At 38.0% G+C, this 20894-nt stretch overlaps 1 protein-coding gene across 1 annotated transcript; it reads right to left on the bottom strand.

The window, feature by feature from the left end:
• Window positions 1–7991: 7991 nt before the first annotated feature.
• On the bottom strand, window positions 7992–15665 carry nrsn1l (neurensin 1-like). Its single transcript, XM_059349676.1, has 4 exons — window positions 15608–15665; window positions 13080–13162; window positions 11066–11218; window positions 7992–8809 (listed from the first exon to the last, which is right to left on the bottom strand). The coding sequence occupies exons 2-4, from the start codon at window positions 13137–13139 to the stop codon at window positions 8402–8404; spliced, it is 621 nt and encodes a 206-aa protein (XP_059205659.1). The 5' UTR covers window positions 13140–13162; window positions 15608–15665; the 3' UTR covers window positions 7992–8401.
• Between the last annotated feature and the right edge of the window lie 5229 nt (window positions 15666–20894).

A 20894-nucleotide genomic window follows, 5' to 3' on the forward strand; every position in this document is an offset into this window, starting at 1 on the left:
TAGCGTTTTATCCAATCAGTAACCAGGACTTTTTCAGGGGAGAAAAATGTCCCTGCTCTTTGACAGGGCCAAAAAACGTCTGGTCAAACCGCTGCTACACTGAAAAAAGAACCAACTTAATTGAATTGTTTCATTTGGTAACACCTAAATGAATTAAGTTCTTTCAAATTAATTTAAAATCAGTTGTGTTAATCTAACTTATTAAATTAATTTGAAAGAACTTAATTCATTTAGGTGTTACCAAATGAAACAATTCAATTAAGTTGGTTCAACTATTTTCTTTTTTCAGTGTAGGGGCGGCTCACATTCAAATTAGGGGCGTTTTGGCGATGGAGACCCGCCTCATTCTGGGTATTCGACTATAGTGGAAACACACCCATTGTGTCCAAATGTCGATGCATCTTGTCCCTCTACCTTTCAGACAGATGTCCACCTGGCACCGACCTGGCCCTGTAAAGGTCAATCATAACTGATCATCTGATATGCTGCCGGCTAAATGACTGGCTTCCAGTGCAACTGAGCTCAGCTCAAACTCGGCAGTCTTGATAAAATATGAGTCAATATTCTGTTAGTGTATTGCCTGTTTCTCACCTCAAATGTTTTCAGCAACACATTTTAGTGTACTCTCTGTAATTTGAGAACCAGGCCTGCTTGAAAACGAACTTGCTGGTGTCATTCAGAGCTATGTGACAAGTTCTGTTGCTCTGATTGGTTGTAGGTCAAGTGTCCCTCCGTGTCTAGTGAGCGAAGGACTTTAAACATGTAAAACTTGGAACTCAAGCTCGAAGCTTCTTGTCCGATGTCCTCTTCTACGTTTGAACCCCCTACCACTTTTCAAACACGTTGTCACTGGCCTCATAAGGACAGGGCTTTTACTACACTTTTCTTTTATTCAAAAAGGTATTATTAGAGCCAAATTAAACAGTAGCGCAAAAGCGCTATTGTTCCTCTTAAGTTCATTGTATCATTAAGCGTTTTACTACTGACACAAAAGCACCCTAACTACTAACATCCAAAATATCCACATCATAGACACTACCATTCACTATTCCTATAACATACACTACTGGTCAAAAGTTTTAGAACACACCAACTTTTCCAGAATTTAATTGAAAATGATGCAGTTTAATGTCTCAGTCTACTCTGAAATTAATGCACATTTGCAACATTTTAAATTCTTTACTGAGCATGATAGTGTTTTGAAAGTAAAAAAAAGATTCAAAATCACATTTTATGTTGGACTAAAGGACTAAAAAAAGACACAAAATGACCAAAAAAAGACACAAAATGACAAATGAAGACATCAAAAGACACAAAATGACTAAATAAAAGACACAAAATGACCAAAAAAAGACACAAAATTACTTACAAAGACATGAAAAGAATTAAAAAATGGACAAAATAGCCCAAGACTCCATAGAGTTAAGTTGTTAATCCACTTCTTGTTCCCTGAAAAAGGCCTACTTGTATAATTCTGAAGTACATTATATTTCAGTTTTGGTTAAGCTTACCTTTTTTTATTTACCTCTGGCAGTTCACCACTTACCTCTGAACCCTTTCAAGCTGTTCATTTGACTTGAACTGCTTGAATTTCAATAAAAAACTGGAAAAATTGGGGTGTTCTAAAACTTTTGACCGGTAGTGTACATAACTAACTAAAAAAACAAATTTGTACAAAATAAACATTTTTTAATCTACCTGTTGAATTTTTTCTGCCATTCACTTCCACTCGAGGCTCTGCTGCTGTAAATATGTCAACACAGTGTCAGATCATCTGCATTGCCATCTGTGAGAATATGAAAATGCAACACCAAACAACAAATTAAGCCAACACAGCTGTTATTTACACAGTGTTTAAGCTTTTGTTTTCCTTAAAAATCTGTTGGCAACACATTTTGGCTCCATGACCTTCATCAGAGTATGATGAAAATAAATGCCCAATAGCTATTGTAGCTCCTCACATAATGTTTGTTTTTATTGCATAATGGTGATGGCTGTATCTATTTTTCTCAGCTTTTATAGATAAAGAAGTCAAGCATCCCTGGTCAAATAATGATTAAATTAAAAAGAATAAAAATATGGACTGATTTATTTTTTCCACATGACTGCCAACAGACCCGGTTTTTGTCCAAAAAAGTACCCAACCTCACAAGCTGGCCGAGAGACATTCCAGCTTCCTATCTGTTTTCCACAGCAGATGAGATGTTACAGTATCATATCAGAGCAGCAGACTCCCAGGCACCAAGAGATACAGCACCCACACACACACACACACACACACACACACACACACACACACTGGGATGGATGGGTCTGCCAATCAGCCGAGCAGACTGCGGCCCAATCCTCGGCTGTGTGGTTCTCTCCCACAGCAGCGTGACTCACACTTGGAGCTCTGCAGCCAGTGGAGCGTATCAAACTCCATCTTCACAGGAAATGCTGCCACCGCTTCCACTTTTCTATCTCATTATGCACTTACATGCAGTCGCTAATAAACCCCAGCATGCTCAAATCAGCCGTGCAAACATGCGCTCAAAGTGTGCGAGGGGCATGTTGACAACGCGGACAAAAAAATAGTTCCTGTGATGGCACTGACATCAGCTCATATGCAGGCATGATGTGTTAACGATTCTGCGAAAAGGAAGAAATAAAAAAAAAAAAAAGACTTCAAGCATTATGCACACATACATACCCTGCATTCCTTACAATTATTTTGGGATGTTTTAAAGAGGGTTCACCAAAAGGTCATGAAAACCTCCATAGCAGCTGGAAAACAAATAAAACACAATATTTGATAAAAAGCATAATGTAGGGCATCAGTGGGCCAGTACATACAAGATTTGGCTACAAGTGCTGCAAAACAAATATGATTCTGAGGACAACTGACCTCGAGTAAGGATGTGTACATATGTGTGTGTGTGTGTGTGTGTGTGTGTGTGTGCATTTGCACTGTCTACATTAGCAAGCGTTAGGTGTCTCTCCTGTTTGTGTGTGACTTTGGAGATGAGAGGAGATGAGTCACACTCACAGCTGTGACTCATCTCACTAAAGTAACACGATGTACTCATTCAGACAAAAATACAGCTCACACACAGTACACATCTCAGACTAATTACACCAATACATTGGTACTGGATGTGTATGACTCTCTTTTAAAACCTCTTTCACACGCTGCTCTTTAAGCCATTCTTTGCTGGTGAAGCATTGGCAATTATTTACAGCTTGCACAATGTAGTGTGATGTATTATGTATTATATATATGCAGTGTTGCGGAAGAAACTAAGAAAAAATTGTTCAAGATAGTTCGTAAAAAATGATCATATTGATAATGTACATATACCTCACAGCTAATACTGCATAACAACTTTTTGAGCTCATTATCAGTAGAACAGCAGAAAAAGTACTTGACTCCAGATGCTGATGTTGGATTATATATTGGTATTTTTTTCTATACCTACAGCATTCCAATTAGTAGGTAGTTTTTACAATCTGTGTTTGTGTGCGTGTGTGTGTGTGTGTGTGTGTACAATATTAATTATTCGAAATCAAGTAATCACTGTTAGACATTGGAGAGTGAGTAGAAAGAAACTGGACATGCTTCTCAAAGTCTGACAATTTTTTGGGCAAAGCTTTGCTCATCTCTATTTGAAGAAATACCTGAATGAAATAATGGTTTGTTACTGTGTCGAGCTGATACAAATTCTGTGTGTATCCTCAGGTGGCTGCCTTGTTAAAACTCAGATCACTGGACCCGGACAAATGCAACATAGTTGGATGGCACCAGATCTTCTCCTCCAGAGGACACATTTGTCTCCAGTTTGAGCCGCTAGACAAAAGTCTTTATGACTTTTCCAACCTCTCCTTCTCCAGGAAATCAGACCGATTGTCCAGCAGGCATGTTCGACTGCTTTTCTTTCTGCATTATTAAACACTTTTATATATTTCACATTTATGCTGATGAAATATTGTTGACCTTATTCATAAATGAATGACTTTAATTACCTTTCAGATCGCCACCACACTCGACCACCTGAAATGTCATGCTGGTAAATCATGAACGGGAGCCTTACAGGGTCAAAGTGGCCTGTAACGTGTCATCTGCCACGGTGGGCTGGTACATTCAGACATACTCATACAGGTGAATAACTGGAGCCATACTTCATAATCATGGCGGTGTACCGGTGGCTGAAAAGTGACTAAGAACATGAACATCTGGACTGTATAGTACTCCAGGTTCTTCCACGGGGGGTCGCGAAGCCCTCTTGATTTTAAGGGACGTAATAAATCTAATGCGTTAAATATAGATGAGTCAGCATTTAATTCATTAGTGGGACAAAAACAACTAAATAAGGGCTACATTAAACATTTATTCATTTATTTAAATAAAAAATCACTAGAAAAGTTTAAAAATAAAGGCTATATCGTGAGAATAAGGACATGTGTAACATCCCTCCTGCAGTATACACAGGTAACCTCACCTAGCGGTAACCTCACCTAGCGGTAACTTCACCTAGTGGCACCCCCCCCCCCCCCGCTATTTTTGCACAAACTATACTACCACATGTATCAACAGATTATAAGAGACCCATTTGAAGCATTTTAGGCATTTTAAAACTTGACAATTTTTGACAAAAACCGACATACTTTTTTGTTGAGTGTCACTTTTGGACATCCCATAATATGGTGTTTTTCTGTAATTGCTGGTCATATTATGCTTTATATATATTATGGTCATATTATGCTTTTTATATGTATCAACAGACTATAATTGACTAATTTCTAGCAATTTTAGGCATTTTTAAATTTGTCTATTTTTTTACTAAAACCGGCATACTATAGTATGACTTTTTTGAGGGGGTCATTTTTGGGCATCCCATAATGTGGTGTTTTTTTTTTCCTTCCCGCTATTTTTAGACAAACTATACTACCACATGTATGAACAGATTATAACTGAGCCATTTCTAGCATTCTTAGGCATTTTAAAATTTTTACCTTTTTTGACAAAAATCCACATACTATAGTATGACTTTTTTTTTGAGGGTGTCATTTTTGGACATCCCAGAATATGGTGTTTTGCTGTAATTGCTGGCCATATTATGCTCTAATATGTATCAACAGACTATAATTGACCCATTTGAAGCATTTTTAGGCATTTTAAAATTTGATTTTTTTTTGACTAAAATTGGCAAAATGAGGGAGTCATTTTTAGACATCCCAAAATATGGTGTTTTTATGTCATTTTTGGCCATATTATGCTTTAATATGCATCAACAGACCACAATTGACCCATTTTAAGCCTTTTTTAGGCATTTTATAAATTGACCTTTTTTGACAAAAATCCACATACTATAGTATGACTTTTTTTTGAGGGTGTCATTTTTGGACATCCCAGAATATGGTGTTTTTATGTAATTTCTCAATATTATGCTTTAATATGTATCAACAGACTTTAATCGACCCAATTTAGGCATTTTAAAATTTGACAATTTTTATATATCTGTTTATATCCTTACCACAGTGGAACAGATTATATTGATAAAATGGAACCAAAATACGAAGAAAGGTTTGCAGATCAAAAGTTTATTTCAGCCATTTGTTTTGCACTAGTGACACTTGATCCACATTTTATTCCATTACCTTCATCATAGACAAGAACACAATGAAAACAGTGAAACATCAATAAAAACATCCAGTGGAATCAGAGAATCACCATTATTCTTTTTTTTTTTTTTAACATTTTTTCTACCTTCTACTCTCTATTATTCAAGCCAATTTAAATAGCTGTAGCACCTAATCAAACAGGTGGCCTCTAAGGTGCCAGTGCAAATTCCTCTCACCTCAGCGCTTCACCACTCACTGTGGAAGCCTGTAAACAAAAAATCTGATTGGTGTGAAAATAAAGAGAGGGGAAGTGCTGGGCCAATCAGAAAAGAGTCTTTGTTCTGAGTTGAAAATGGAGCACTTGAAGCCCAACTGTTGCCTGGAGACACACTGCAGGCAATTACAGAGCCAGATTACAGTGGGGAGAAAATAGGTGATATTGTCAATGGAGCATGAATTTGTGTGTGGGTGTTTGGGTGTGTTCCTTTGACTGTGCATGTGTCGACAACACTGGGCTGATATGTGAAAATGTAGATTTTTTTTCAGTGTTCCTTTTATCCATAACCCTCTGTTAGCAACCTGTCTGAATGTCCTATGAATAATGTGTGTCTGAATGGAAATGGAAATACAGTTTTTTTTATGTGATTCATGCAATATCACCTTGACTATCTACTTCTGGTACCACTACTATTTAAAAAAATAATAATACAAATATATCGAGCAAAAATACAATAGACACTATCAAGTGGGAGGTATTGACATATAAATTTGTACCATAAGTCATCAGCATACTGCTGTCTTTTATAACACTAGTGAACTGCACAAACACAGTCTACGGTCAACAACTATATCCCTGGTGTGTAGGTGTGTAGGTGCGAGGTGCGAAAAAGAGCCACAAGGTCTCTGGTTGAAGTCCTGGGGCCTTATTTATAGATTTTAATCGTGATTAAGTAAACATTTCGGTAACGTTTTATATTAAGGTCCTTGTAATAACCATTAATTAACAAGTAATAAGGCATTGTTCTCACTTTAGATCCCTTTAGCTGCAAAAAGCATAGTTAACTGTTAACAAGTGCATAGTTAACTTATAATAGATGAGCAATAAAGTATATTTTAATATCAATAAGCAAACAAAAGATTAATAAAGGCATGGCAAAGACATAATGGTTGGGTTATGGGTGTTTGTAATGCTATTATGAAGAATTATAAGATACTCATGAGGCTTTTATTAATGTTCTTATTATAAATCTCTTATAGCCTGCTATTAGCTGTATTATAATGCCATTATTAACACTTATATAGGCTTATAAACACACATTAATGTTAATAAGCATCTTGTAAGGACTTACAAGGGCTTTATTACTTGTTAATTAATGGTTATTACAAGGACCTTAATATAAAGCGTTACCAACATTTCTATTTTTGTTAGAGGACAAAATTTTGCAAAATAGCTACAAATTCCAGTGCATTAGTTTTCATAGTAAAACACTACAAAGCGTTCATGAGAACAGCCTGTGCAAGACAGTCCAACTGGTAATTTAGACAATGTATCGACCGGTGCTGCAGATGCCAGTTCATATGAATATTGAAGGATCTTTACGACAAAATCAATACAGATCAAACAAAAAAATCAAAATGTTTCATACTAATTATGCCTGAAAAAACTATCAGCCACATCTGCAATAGTTTGAAACGACAGTTTGAGTTGAAGCATCAAGCCAGTTTTGGGAAATATCTGCCACTGAATGAAAGTGAATCAGTTTCTTTTTTTCAAACTTTGAACTTACATCAAAATTGTGACATATGAAGGTGGACCAGTTTGTTTTAATCTGTCTTTGTGATAGAATTTGTGAAGCACAGTCTGTACTGTCTAGCACAGGGATTCCCAAAGTGTGGTGCGTGGACCCCCAGGGGTGCACGGGCTGCTGCTAGGGGGTGCGCGAGATGAAAAATGTAATGGCGGTCTGATAATTACACAATTACATTTTTTTCCCCACACAATAAAGATGTGTAAATAATTCCATTTTTCCAACTCGTGTTATGATGACGGGTTGTGTTAGGTCCACGCTCATTTAAATTTGCTGCAATTTTTGTTCAATGTGGCTCAAAATATAACATTTACCCAAACGCATCTGCTTTCTGCCTTTGTTGCATTATTTTGAAACGGTGTTTCAGATTAATTCAAATGTGAGATCGCATTGTTGTGATTGTGATTATTTTATTATATGTGTGTTCTGGTCATTTGAACATGATTAAACATGCCGCCTTTAATATGGCGATAAAAAAGCTTATTGCATTTTGGGTTTTTTTGAAGGTGTGGGGGTGCATCAACCCGGTTTGGACATAGAAGGGGGTGCGCAGCTAAAAAAGTTTGGGAACTGCTGGTCTAGCACAAATCAGTCAACATTAGCTCTGAGAGCTTTTCAACAACTTCTCTCTGTTGTTTGCTCTCCCTGTCAGTTTAACAGCAATCAGTTTGCTATAATGTGCTGCTGCCTGTTAAACAATCTGCTAGCAAACTGCATCTACTTTGGAGTCTAGCTCTCCATCAAAGTTAACCAATGCTGCACAGGACAGATTAAATTTGCCTCCTCAGATAGATCCTTTGATTTCAAAACTTCATTAAAACTCCCGGTGTGTCCAGACCTTTAGGTTCATGTTTATGTAACTGTAATGTCCGGCTGCGAAACAACCAGCGTTTGAACAGTTTGCATGTTAAAATGTTTCCTTAACAACATGGTAAATGAGGCCCCAGGACTGGAATTAAAGCCTGTACATGATGTAGCTCAGCAAGGATTTTTTAAGGAGTAGGTTGCACATTTTCCACTTTCAACAGTGTGACGGGTATCTTCCCCTCCTCTGTACCTGGAGGCTTAGTGACCACATCTCTAGGATCCCTAAATCCCCTCCACTTTGACTCTCCTCTCCGTTCCCCTTCCCCCGGTCTGTGGAACAGCCTCTCTTTCAGGTTGGCCCTGGGGAGGACCCAGACCACAACCCCCATTGCAGCCAAGGCCGAGCCGAGACAGGAGAGCCCGATGCCGGCCGAGGTGCTGAGGTGCAGCCCTCTGTTGAAGCTCACAGCCTGGCTGTCCACGAAGAATAGGTCCCCATCTCCGAACGACTCTATTTTATGTGGAGTGGAGTATCCCACTGACAGACTGGCAATACCTGCAGTCAGGATCAGGACACCCAGGGCCAAGGACACCTGGAGGGAAAGGGAGACAGAGAAATAAAACAAAAGTGAATAAATATGTGCAGCCCTGGTCGTTTTTCTTCCTATAGGTGGTCCTATTTACTTGGTGCTCTTCACTTCTTGTTAGGAAAGGTCATTTTGTTGTGTGTGTTGCAAAAAATCTGAATTGCCAAATGGGCAGGGGGCTTACATGCAATCCCTCACCTTTACAAATACCACCACACCACTGCTTGCACTTCATCATGCAGAGTTTAAAATGCACTGTTTGCACAATATTACATGAGTATATCAGAGAGATTTTTAGAGTTATTACACTGGTGAAGCACATCGCTAGCAGGTGAAAACAATTACCAGACGCCACCATGTGTCACAGAGGTGCTACATCTGTCTGCAGCCCTCCACAGACCAACAGGGGGACTGACAGTGACAAGGACAGCAGTGCATGTGGGGGTTTAGGCTCCGTTTACACGAAGACGGTCTGAACAGAAGACGCAAAAGTGGCGTCGCGTCTTCACTTTTTATTCCTTGTTTAGACGAGCATTTTCGGGAGGAAATCTGCTGCATACGGTGACACAAAAGTGTGTGAAATTCGATTGTATGCAGCCAGGCGGCATCACTTAAAGCGATAACAGCATCTTTGGGCATGCAGAAGTTTTCACGCCACACATTTTCATCAGATACTCCTTCCACAAAGTTCTCCACCATCTACTAGATCTCCCAGGTCTCGTTCACAGCCGTCTGGCTCGCCTCCGACCAATTGCTGCATCCAAAATGTGATAGAGGTAATTCCAGATCCTTCTCTGTTCACTAATACTATCTGTACATATCCTGTACATTTGGTGGAAAGACTCCTGTAAGTTTATTAGAGCTGCCAGAGCAGCTTGAAGGTCCGACGCATGGAAATAATCCCACGTTTGTTTATTTTCCTGTACTGGAGCATGTATGTGACGTAAACACATACGTGACGTGAGCAGATCAGATCAGAGTTTTGTGTCTTGTCAGTGTAGACGACACGCTACGGCGGAGCGTATTTAACTTTTCCACTTTGGAAGGTGGTTTCAGATTTTTGCGTCTTTAAGCCCCCAAAACGTAGTCACCGTCTAAACGAAAGGCACTTCCGATAAAATATTTTGTCGTTTTTAGCCGCGAGCGTCCTCGTGTAAACGGGGCCTCATAGTTAGTTTTATAGGGAAAAAAGCAAGAAGATCTCTAAATGTTGTAGAATAAAAAAAGTACATTGTCCAATCTTTTTATAACAGAATCATCTTGTACTGTTGTAAACGGGGGCACACTTAGAGGCTTTTACAATCACAGCAAGCCTCAAAATAGCACATAATCAGTTGAATTGATTGGTGCTGTTACCAAGGAAGGGACTAATAATGGGCCCACTTCAGGTCAGCCCTACATAGTAACATCATTATTTTTGCAGTACAAAGGACTGAGCATAAAAGGCCAATTTTTGTTTAAAGATGATTGTTATTTTAAAAAAAGGAATCTGACCTTCCAAACTATAACAGTATATTCTGTTTTCAAAAAGCTCTTTGGAAACCATATCTCAGTGTCTGTGGTATGCATTATAATGGTTTTATATTTAAATGGTACAACATACTTTTATTGATCATTATGAAAGGACAGATAAAGAGAAAACCCAATCTTCCTATATTCAAAAGTTTAAAAAGTGTTTTATGTAACTTTTTTTGACCATTTTCTTGAAAGGAAAAATACGAGTGGCATCAATTGGAACGTAGGCTGAACTGAAAGACAGAAAGAAATAAATTTGCTGAAACATCAGCCTCTGACTGTACTTTCAGTGAACAACAGTTTCATACAAAAGAGGTAAACTTTTTATGAACAATGAGGGTAGTGACCCCCGTTTCTCAAGGGACTTTTACTTTAATTTCAAACAAATCTGGATAATAACATGCATCACTTCCTGTGTTCCTGTAGGATTTCCCAAGGGATAAAACAGACACCAGTGGTTGATTTAATCACTGTTAAATGTACTATATCATTCAGTGACTAATTTATATTTACATGACTTATAAAAGCAGGACTGATTAAGGGATATACAGAATATGTTTTACTACCAAATAATGCAAGATATGCAGGTTTCATTTAATATTTCCTGCATTTTGACTCAGGTTTTTTATGCACAAATTGCATAAAAGTGGGTGGATTTAAATGCACCCAATGATGGGTTTAAGACCCAGGACCAGGACTGCATGATGGTGGGTAATGTGAACAGATTGGAGAGTGCAGCAGCTCTACCTTCCAGGCTGCTGAGTTCCACCACAGGGCTGATCTCTGACTCTGGACGAACCCCCGATCCTCCGGGTCTCTCTCCCACATGGAGGAGGAGCACTCCTCATAGAAGTGGTGCAGATAGGAACGAACTCCAAACTGAAGACAGCTAGAACCCGCCTGTTGTGCACAAATGGGAGAACACATTTGAATAAAGTATTCGATTCGATTTGTTTCATTCACCCGCAACTACCGTATTGTTTTCTAATACCAACCCATAGATTTATCAATGGATACGGATATTTCAGCGCCATGGTTTGGCCCATAGATTCTAACTTGCACAAACCTGCCAGATAATTAATCCGTGAGTCACGCAGACTCACTAGACAAATGTTTTCAACCAAACAACCCCTCCACCCCTGGCCTCTCTCTGTTACCAGGGGATGGAGGTGGGGAGGGGGTGGCAGGTTAACAAGGAGCAGGCATTTGGATCTTTTTGCTAACAAGGAGGATTACTCATCCCCTCTCAAATCACCTACTGCTGGTTTGAATATGTAACTATGAGGAAAACAAACACAAGAAGACAAAAGTTTAAGGGATAACAAAACGCAAAGTAAACTTTTCATGCAGTGCAATTACATGCAAAGTCAATGCAAAGACGTGAATAGATACGAATTCAAACTGGCCACGTAAATGACATAAATGACGCAATGTCAAATTAGCATAATTCTGTATTCATCATTTTGCATGATGCTGTGCTCAAAAGCTTATCAGAGTTGAGATTTTCCTGCATGGCATAGCCCTGACTGACCCGGACGTTACTGCAAAATATAGTAATGCAAACAAGATGATGGTGCACAAGGACCCAGCTTTAGTACATGGGGCACACATTCTACCAGGTAAGCCATCAGTAGTCAGTCTTGCCAACTTAGCGACTTTGTCACTATATTAAGTGACTTTTCTGTCTCCCTGGCGACTATTTTTCAAAAAAGTGACTAGCGACAAATTTTTCTTTTTCTGGTGTTACTGGAGACTTTTGGAGACTCGTACCAGCGGCCCCTCCCTCATCCCAAAGCGCTCACAAACGGCACAGTCCTCCTGCAGGAGTCTCTCCGAGCTGCAGTCACAAAGCCGGAGGGGATGTTGATCCCTCGGCGTCCAGTCTGCAAATCGCGACTGCACGAAGTCACCGCTGGCTGGTTTACAGTCAGTGTCTCTTTTGGATCAGTTTTGCCGGTCCCGAGGCCGAATTAAGGAGAAGGGTTGAAATTGTGACAGAAGACAGTGCACTGCAGTTCTAAACAAATTTAGGACGTTTTTTACTGTCTTTTTGTCTTTCCCACAACATTATTTCTCTCTCCTACAGTGTACATTACAATTACAGGCACATGGTCAATTATGCAAATTACGTGATGTCATTTAGCGACTTCTAGGACAGACAATAGCTACTTTTCTTACTGAGGAGTTGGCAACACTGTCAGTTGTTTGATAAGTGGCAACACTTAACGCTGTCCTGAGGGTATTTCCAAAATCCTGAATTTTTTTTCTAACAATCTACATGATATATATATATATATATATATATATCATGTTTATATATACATATATACATATAAACATATATATATATACATACATACATACATACATATAACATTGTAGTCACTGGTCAGTGCTGCAGACACTGATTTATATATATATATATCAAAATCAAAAGTTCAAGAATGTTTTTCGAGGATGCTGTAAAAACCCTTCAGAACAGTGGTAAGTGTAGTTAAACAACAATCAACCAGGACAAAGCACAAGCGATGTTATTATAGGGTAAGTCTGGTATGTGAGCTGCCAAATAAAGCTGCCCCTTGTAGTTTCCATTACATATTATATTGGTACCCTGTACAACATTTTTACAGTGTGGGCTGTAATCTACCAAAGCATATATCAGATGTGCTCTGTACATGTGCTGAATGTTGATCATAGAGCTCTTTTAGCATTAATAAAATCACATAAAACTAGATGATCACCCAGGGAAACTGGAGCTCACCTCACTGCCGGAGGATTCTCCTCCTGATCCGGAGACACAGGCCTCAGAGCACAGCGCCATCACACCTCACACAGCGTGTACACCTACAGGCAAAGACACAGATACATACTGTAAGCAATAAATATTCAGAGTCCCGAACAGATTGATATGTGTACATGTCAGGCTGAGCTGTTGTAACACAAACATTGTTTATCTGCTGAATATGGATTTCCCTCAATAAAAGCGTCCATCCCTTCAGAGGCTGGCTATAAATCTTGGCCTGTGTCGTGAGGCTGCCCCAGTTATTGTTTCCGCGTGTGAACGATTGACGGCTACCGTGGCCCTGAGGTGGCTCTATTACCACCCACGGATGAGTCACGCAGATGCAAGTGCGTGCACACTCTATTCTTCCTCATACGCATATGCACACATGTCCTTCTGTTGTTATTCTCCCGAGGCGGTTTGATTGATTTCTTTCATTCTCTGCCTTCAAACGGTTTCTCTTAGCGGCCACACATGGCTGATCTCAGTCTGTACTGTACACTAAGTTTAAACTGACTGCAATTTCAAACAAACACCCTGCTCTAGTAATGGTGCTTACCCTCCACCATGGCCTGTATCTTGAACCTGACAGGAGGAATTGTTACCAAATTCTGTCCAATTGTCTCATGCAGTTTGTGCTTTAACCTCACTGAGTAAAGCTTTTAGAAACAGCATTTAAAAGTCTAAAACCAATGCTGATTGTGGCCAGACTTCATCACATTAAAACCTTTTTTATAGTATTGGCAAAAATTTATCGTGTCTGGGTTAGTTTTTTCTTTTCAAAGAAATGATCTGACCTTTCTGGTTTTATTCATGGTGAATGACAACACAATTAGAAATATGAATTCACAAGAAAATGAGATGGAACAGCTCATAACTAACATAGTTTCAATGGGAAACTTGAATTTCATTTTGTTTTATGCTTTTGAATAAATGTCTGCAGCACTAACCAGTGACTACAATGTTATATGTATGTATGTATATATATGTTTATATGTATATATGTATATATAAACATGACCATATTGTGACAGGAAAATATTGTATTATTTACTCCACTTTCATTTATTTTACAGCTTTGTCAGTTAAGGATCTAAATAGTTCCCCCACCACTAAGTGACTCATAGTTATTATAATGAATTCAGTAGTATGTTACCAACACATATTCGAGCTGATCATAATATTACAAAAAAACATGTTTTTCTATTATATGGAGTCTGTTTCCAAACTGTAAAAAAAACACCCAATGATTGAAAATAATATTTACTCAGGTGATGAAATTTGATTTTTACTCCACAACATTTATGTGACAAAAATGGTTACTAGTTACTCATATTGAGATTTTAATAACAAAAAAAGATACATTTATAAACTACAGAACTATATCAAAGATGCAACCAGTGTTCCCAGACGTTTTTGACTTGTGAACTCTTTAAAAAAAAAAAAAAGCAACTTCTAGTTGTCACTTGTTGTCCAAAATTGGCAATTCCACCAGAGAGATGTTTCCCCTCTAGACTTTTCAGAAGATTTTAATTAACTAACTGTTTGAGCCCCAATTTGGCTAAAATGTAAAATATTTCACAGAGTGTTTCAAAAGAAAACAACAATAGAAAAAAAGCATTTTGTGTCGCAGAACTTTCCTTTTTCCCTTTTTTCATCCCGTTAATCATCTCATCTCAAATTACTTTGAGAGCCTTTGGACTGGGTTAGCAACTTTACTACCTAACTTCATACAAAGCTAAAACTATAGCTCCACCTCAAGCAGTTACAGCAGGGAAGTACTGCTTATGTTTTGATATCAAGTTTTGACTGATTTGCATCACTAATTACAATCTAATATGTCATATACAAGTCTGTGGCACGTTCAAAACAAATGATGGCACTTTACTTACCATCAGTTTTGCTGTAGTCCTACTTTTACTTTTACTAATGCTGGTTTCTAGATGCACTTTTGGTACTTTAATAAAGGAAAATTATTTGAATTCATCTCCCATCACAGCTGTTTCAAAAGCAGTTATCCCTTTAAATAAATATGTGAAGCACTGACTATTGCCTAATTGTTCCAATTATTTATTATTACTATTTAACCAGAGCGCTGTCCATGATGCTAGTGCAAGAGTGCCTCAACTTCCCCCCTGGCTCACATAGAGATAGAGAGAAAAAACAAATATTCTCGCATTTTAATCAACTCTTTTAATTCTTATGCACCCCGAAAATGCAACAGGGTTTTTTTTTCACTGTCATACAGTAATTGTTTTTTTAATTGTACCTTTGCTTTCCCTACAGCTTTTTTACAGAAGCCATAATTTAAAGACACGGTGGTCATCAGCACAAACTAACAGCAGTGAACAGTGAGTCATCGCGGCCATGCAGCTTCACTCGGTGTCACTTTTTCTCTCTCCATCGCAATTCATCTTGAGCGGCTCGCGCTCTCCTGTTTCCTCCGCACGTGCAGTCTGCTCTTTACACTCTAACCGAGTTTAAAACAGTGACGGACTCAGTCTTACCCCCTGGACGGAGCGCTCGCTCTTCTCACTGAGGATCCATGTCGGACCGGTGGACCTCCAACGCTGCCGCTGATGCAAATCAGCTGAGCGGAGACACTGAGCATGCGTGAAAACTCGATAACATATGACACATGCCTGTTAACTCAGAACCAGTGGCGGAAAGTAACAAAGTACATTTACTCAAGTACTCTACTCAGAGGTGGAAAAAGTATTCAGATCCCTTACTTAATTAAAAGTACTAATACCACAATGTGAAATTACTCCACTACAAGTAAAAGTCCTGCATTCAAAATGTACTTAAGTGAAAGTACTAAAGTATCAGCATCAAAATGTACTTAAAGTATCAAAAGTAAAAGTACTCGTTATGCAGCATGGAGCCAGTTCGTTTTTTTTAAAATATATATTCCAAATATTATATTAGATTATTATTATTGATGCATTTATGTATACAGCGTTTTAATATTCTCAAGGTAGGGCTCATATTGACTACTTAATACACTGTTATGAGGTTTATTTTAAAAAGTGTCTAATCACCTAAATTTATTGTGTTTTTTATGTTAAATCTTGACCTGAAAAGTAACTAAAGCTGTCAGCTAAATGTAGTGGAGTAAAAAGTACAATATTTGCCTCAAAATGTAGTGAAGTAGAAGTATAAAGTGACATAAAATGGAAATACTCAAGTAAAGTACAAGTACCTCAAAATTGTACTTAAGTACAGTACTTGAGTAATTGTACTTAGTTACTTTCCACCACTGACTCTACTTAAGTACAATTGTGACTTACTTGTACTTTACTTGAGTATTTCCATTTTATGTAACTTTATACTTCTACTCCACTACATTTTTGAGGCAAATATTATACTTTTTACTCCACTACATTTAGCTGACAGCTTTAGTTACTTTACAGGTCGAGATTTAACATAAAAAAAATACATTTAATGTGATTTGACTTGTTGTTTTTTAATTAAACCTTGTAACAGTATATTAAATAGTTAAAACGATCCCTAACTTGATCAAATTACATTTGATTACTTGTGCTGCTTACATAAATACATCATAATATTAATCCAATAATATACTTGATATATATAAAACACTCTGAGTGTGTCCATTCTGCATAACTTGTACTTTTACTTTTGATACTTTAAGTACATTTTGATGCTGATCATTTTTTACTTTTACTTCAGTAAGTTTTGAATGCAGGACTTTTACTTGTAGTGGAGTAATTTCACAGTGTGGTATTAGTACTTTGTGGTACCATGCATGTATGTCTGGGTGTGTTTATGTGTTTGTCTAAACTAGGTATATTGAATTGTACATATTTTTCTTTTTATATTTATATTTTTATAGACTCTTAAATGTTGCACTTACTGGAGAGCACTTTGAATTTCGTTGTACATGCGACAATGACAAATAAAGACCTATTCTATTCTATTCTGGTTTAGGAAGAATGAGGTTTGTTACGTTTAAACCCACTCACTTCAAGTAGCATCTATACTATGAACCAGTGGTATCAACCAGATAACACACAATCTATGAAATATAAGTTCAGAGTGAGTATTCATCAGTTCATCATCTGGATCCTCTATAAAATGTAGCAATCATAGCAAAACTTTAAAAAAAAAAGAAGAAAGAAAATCATATACAAAGGAGATTAACGCATTAGCCACTCATTCATCATTGGGTACCATGGAGTCAGTACCCCCCTAAAGCAATATTTAACTGTATTATAGGAAAGCCAGATTAAGACTGCCTATATATTTATAACGGTTCTTATAGCCTTGGCCTTGCACTGTTGTCAGTTATTCAGCTGGGATGAGCTGTTTGAAACTTTCCCCCCTGGCGTACCTGTCTATATTATCCCTTTGAAGTTTGTTTAGTCTGAAGGGGTTTTGGTGTTTGGCCACAGGTGATTTTAAATTGGTTGAAACTTTTAGAGAGTGACCTCGTCTTGAACCTTGTCTTCTGCAAAGTACCTCCAAGTAGCAAGTCAAACTGTCCACCTTCACCATGTCAGTACCCCCAATGTCCACAAAGAAATTGTTTTCTCTGTTTGGTGAGAAAGAACTAGGCTGGCTTTCACAGAGCCCCGACCTCAACCCCCTTCAACATCTTTGGGATGATCTGGAAAGCTAGTGGTGAGCCAGAGTTAGGCTTTTGCCTGACATCAATAGCTGACCTCACTGTTGTTCAATGACAGCAAATCCACGCAGACAGGTTCCAAAGTCTAGTGGAAAGCCTTTAAGAAAAATGGTGGCTTTTAAAGGGCCAATTTTACACAAACAAAAAAAGTTCACTCATCATTAGGAGTCCTGCTCATCCTGTATAAACAGTCAACACATTCTCCTAAATGGGTATTGTATGGTTTCTTATGAAAACCTATGCATGATCCCTGTTTTTAACGCTGTGAAACTCAACTACTTAGTTGGGTTTAGATACCAAAACCACTTGATTAAGGTTAAGAAAGAAAAGACCAGGGTTTTTTAGGGGTGGTTCTAAATCAATTCAAATGGGGAGCCGACAGGTTGGGTCCACATTCATTTTTAGGGGTACTAATTAGCAATTATTGTCAATATACATAGAAAAGCCATGCATCTTCTGAATGCCCTAATTCTCTAGTTTGTGGTTGTAAACAGGTCATTTTATACAGTGAGGTCAAGTTTACAAAAAAGACCTCACTACAATATCGTTAGCCTCATAGCATATGCCTAAGTCATATTTGAACGTTTTCAGAAAACAAGAAAAAACAAAATTTTTAGTAAGCCCATTGGTATTTTTAATTGATATTGTAACAGTAAGTTCAAATAGAAGTGTGAACAAGTTTGCATAAAAAATTAAATACATCGTTTTCATAACAGATAAAAGTGACTTAGGCAGAATATGCCCTGTCTAAGGCAATTTTTCTCTTACATAGAAATAATGTAGTTTGGTTTGTATGTAGCGGCAAAAATACCTAAGTCAGAGAGATGACTAAGGCAGAAAGTGATTTTGGACTCTAACAAGTGTTCTGATAGGGAGAACATAGGCGATAAGGCAGAAAGATACAGCAGTGGTAGGAGAGAAAAGTTAGGCAGATATCACAATTTGGCCAAAAAATGACTTAGGCAATTATGCTATGAGGCTAACGATATAGTGTTTTGCCCCAAACTGCATGATATTAGCACAAAGTGGGCATGTCTGTAAAAGGGATATTTGTGGGTACCCAAAAAAACCATTTTCAATCAGATATCATGAGGTTAGAAGTCAAGGGACCACTTTGAAATTGTGCATTGCAGCTTTTTCCTTATCAAAATATAGCTTGGGGGGACTGGAGACATAGTATAACAAGCGTCACAGTCCACAGTAAAATGATTTCGGTTCATAAATCTGTCACATTCTGTTGTCTCTCATCATCTACATCATCTCTGTATGTTTATAACTACCATGACAAGGTTCACATAGACATACAATACCAACAATTACTATGTTGACCTGGTTGGGGGTTCCACAGGGTTCAGTTTTGAGACTTATTCAATTTTTAATTCACCTTTTGTTTGTTTCCATCTAGCTATGTTATTCTCTTCTTGTTTTTGTTGTTGTTCATTTCTGTACATGTTTACTTTATTGTATTTCATTTGGATGTGTATTTTCTATTTGATTAAGGTTGCTCTTTTTACTATAACAACCTTGGCATTTAATTTTGGAAAGTAATTACAGCAGCTCTAGGACTATAACAGAAAAACCATGATGGCTTTTCCTTTCCAAGGTAAGTTTTTGTCTAAAAAGTATAAAAAGGGCTCACACAGATTGAAAACTCTTTCATCAAGTTCTGACTAAATTCAGTCCAGGAGGAAGAAATTCACAGACATTTCATCTAGTGTATGTGCAATAGTCCTTCATGGTTGAGTCCTTTCAACTTTTCACCAACAATGAGATAAATATTGTAAGGTAAAGTAAGTTTTTGTACAACTCTAGAGTCTCTAAACTGTCCATCAACTGCCAATCTGACAGGATAGTCTACTTAAATTGAGTACTGCATTCACCAGCTGTCAGTGGCTGATAATGCCTCCGGGAACGTAAACTAAAGAAGCGTTTCTGCCTCTGTAAGCGGTACCTCTCATTAAAGGCAGGCTCACTTGAAGGCTTGGTCCGTCTCTGAAATAACGTTAAAAGAAACAACCTCACACACGTGCAGAGTCAGATATGTGCCAATATGTGTTCTGTAAATATTTCAGTGTTTCCAGAAGATGCATTATTTATGCAGACTGTCATAACAGATCCCAAATGAAAAGAAAACAAATACTGTCATTTTCACATATTTATTCGATTTGTGTGTATGGAGAACATTTGCTACTGGGGGGAATAAGTGTGTGTGTGTGTGTGTGTGTGTGTGTGTGTGTGTGTGTGTGTGTGTGTGTAGTGGTTCATCATATTTGGATACAGTATGGTAAGCCATAAAAGGCAGGATAAGACTGTTTCCAAGGTGCCCTTGTGAAAGAAAGACATGGTAAACTGGTCTTGTTTGTCGTTCATCCCCACACACACATACACACACATGCAGGTTTTTGTATGACCAAGCTGTGCTCTATCAGAGAGAGAAAGAAATTTCCATGGTTACGAGTCCAGCAAGGTCAGACACAGGAAGTGAGTGCTAGGTGTTGATTGGCTGTAAGATAATTACACTTCCCTTTAAGATGATGTGCAAACAGGATTTTTTTTCATCTACTCCATTTAGAAGCTGTTGTAAAGCATTATCAGTCGTTTCAGCTGCATGCCTTGCTGCCCTTATTACTTCCTTTATTCACCAGCTTGGGAGGGTTATCCTTTTGGTGTGATAAATTATGCATGGTGCTTGTCTGGTATCTTAAAAATAACCTGTGCATCAACCCACACCAGCATATAAAGCCACTGTCAATACGGCGGAACATCCGAGCCATCATGTTAATTAGTTGTGAAAAGCCTTTCATTTATTGGCTCATCAAATAGAAAGGGTAAACCATTTTACAAAGCCACAATATTTAGGTTTGATGACTGGGAAGACAGTTTCAGTCTTTTATTTTCCGCACCTGTCTAATCCTTGTCAGGGCGGTAGGGATGATGGCCGCTATCCCAGCATGCAACGGAAGACACTTTCCGACAAGTTGGCAGTTCAGTGGAGTGCTAATGGAGATGTAGAGGCATTCACGCTGAAGGACAAAGTTTCCATTAGACTTGATTTTATTCTTTGTCCTTCTGCCTCTCTTTTTTACTTCATTTAAATGGTGTTATTCTTAAAATTCAAAGGAACTGTTTGCTTTTTTTGGGGGAAA

Source organism: Centropristis striata, chromosome 14, assembly GCF_030273125.1.
Source record: "Centropristis striata isolate RG_2023a ecotype Rhode Island chromosome 14, C.striata_1.0, whole genome shotgun sequence".
In the NCBI taxonomy this organism is placed as follows: domain Eukaryota; kingdom Metazoa; phylum Chordata; class Actinopteri; order Perciformes; family Serranidae; genus Centropristis; species Centropristis striata.

Bases quoted from the DNA above. Each gene is read 5' to 3' on its own strand.
- nrsn1l (XM_059349676.1), bottom strand. From the start codon at position 13,139: ATGGCGCTGTGCTCTGAGGCCTGTGTCTCCGGATCAGGAGGAGAATCC. The intron at 11,219-13,079 runs GTGAGCTCCAGT...TGTGCACAACAG, and splicing joins GAGAATCCTCCGGCAGTGAG to GCGGGTTCTAGCTGTCTTCA. The intron at 8,810-11,065 runs GTAGAGCTGCTG...CTTTCCCTCCAG, and splicing joins GGAACTCAGCAGCCTGGAAG to GTGTCCTTGGCCCTGGGTGT.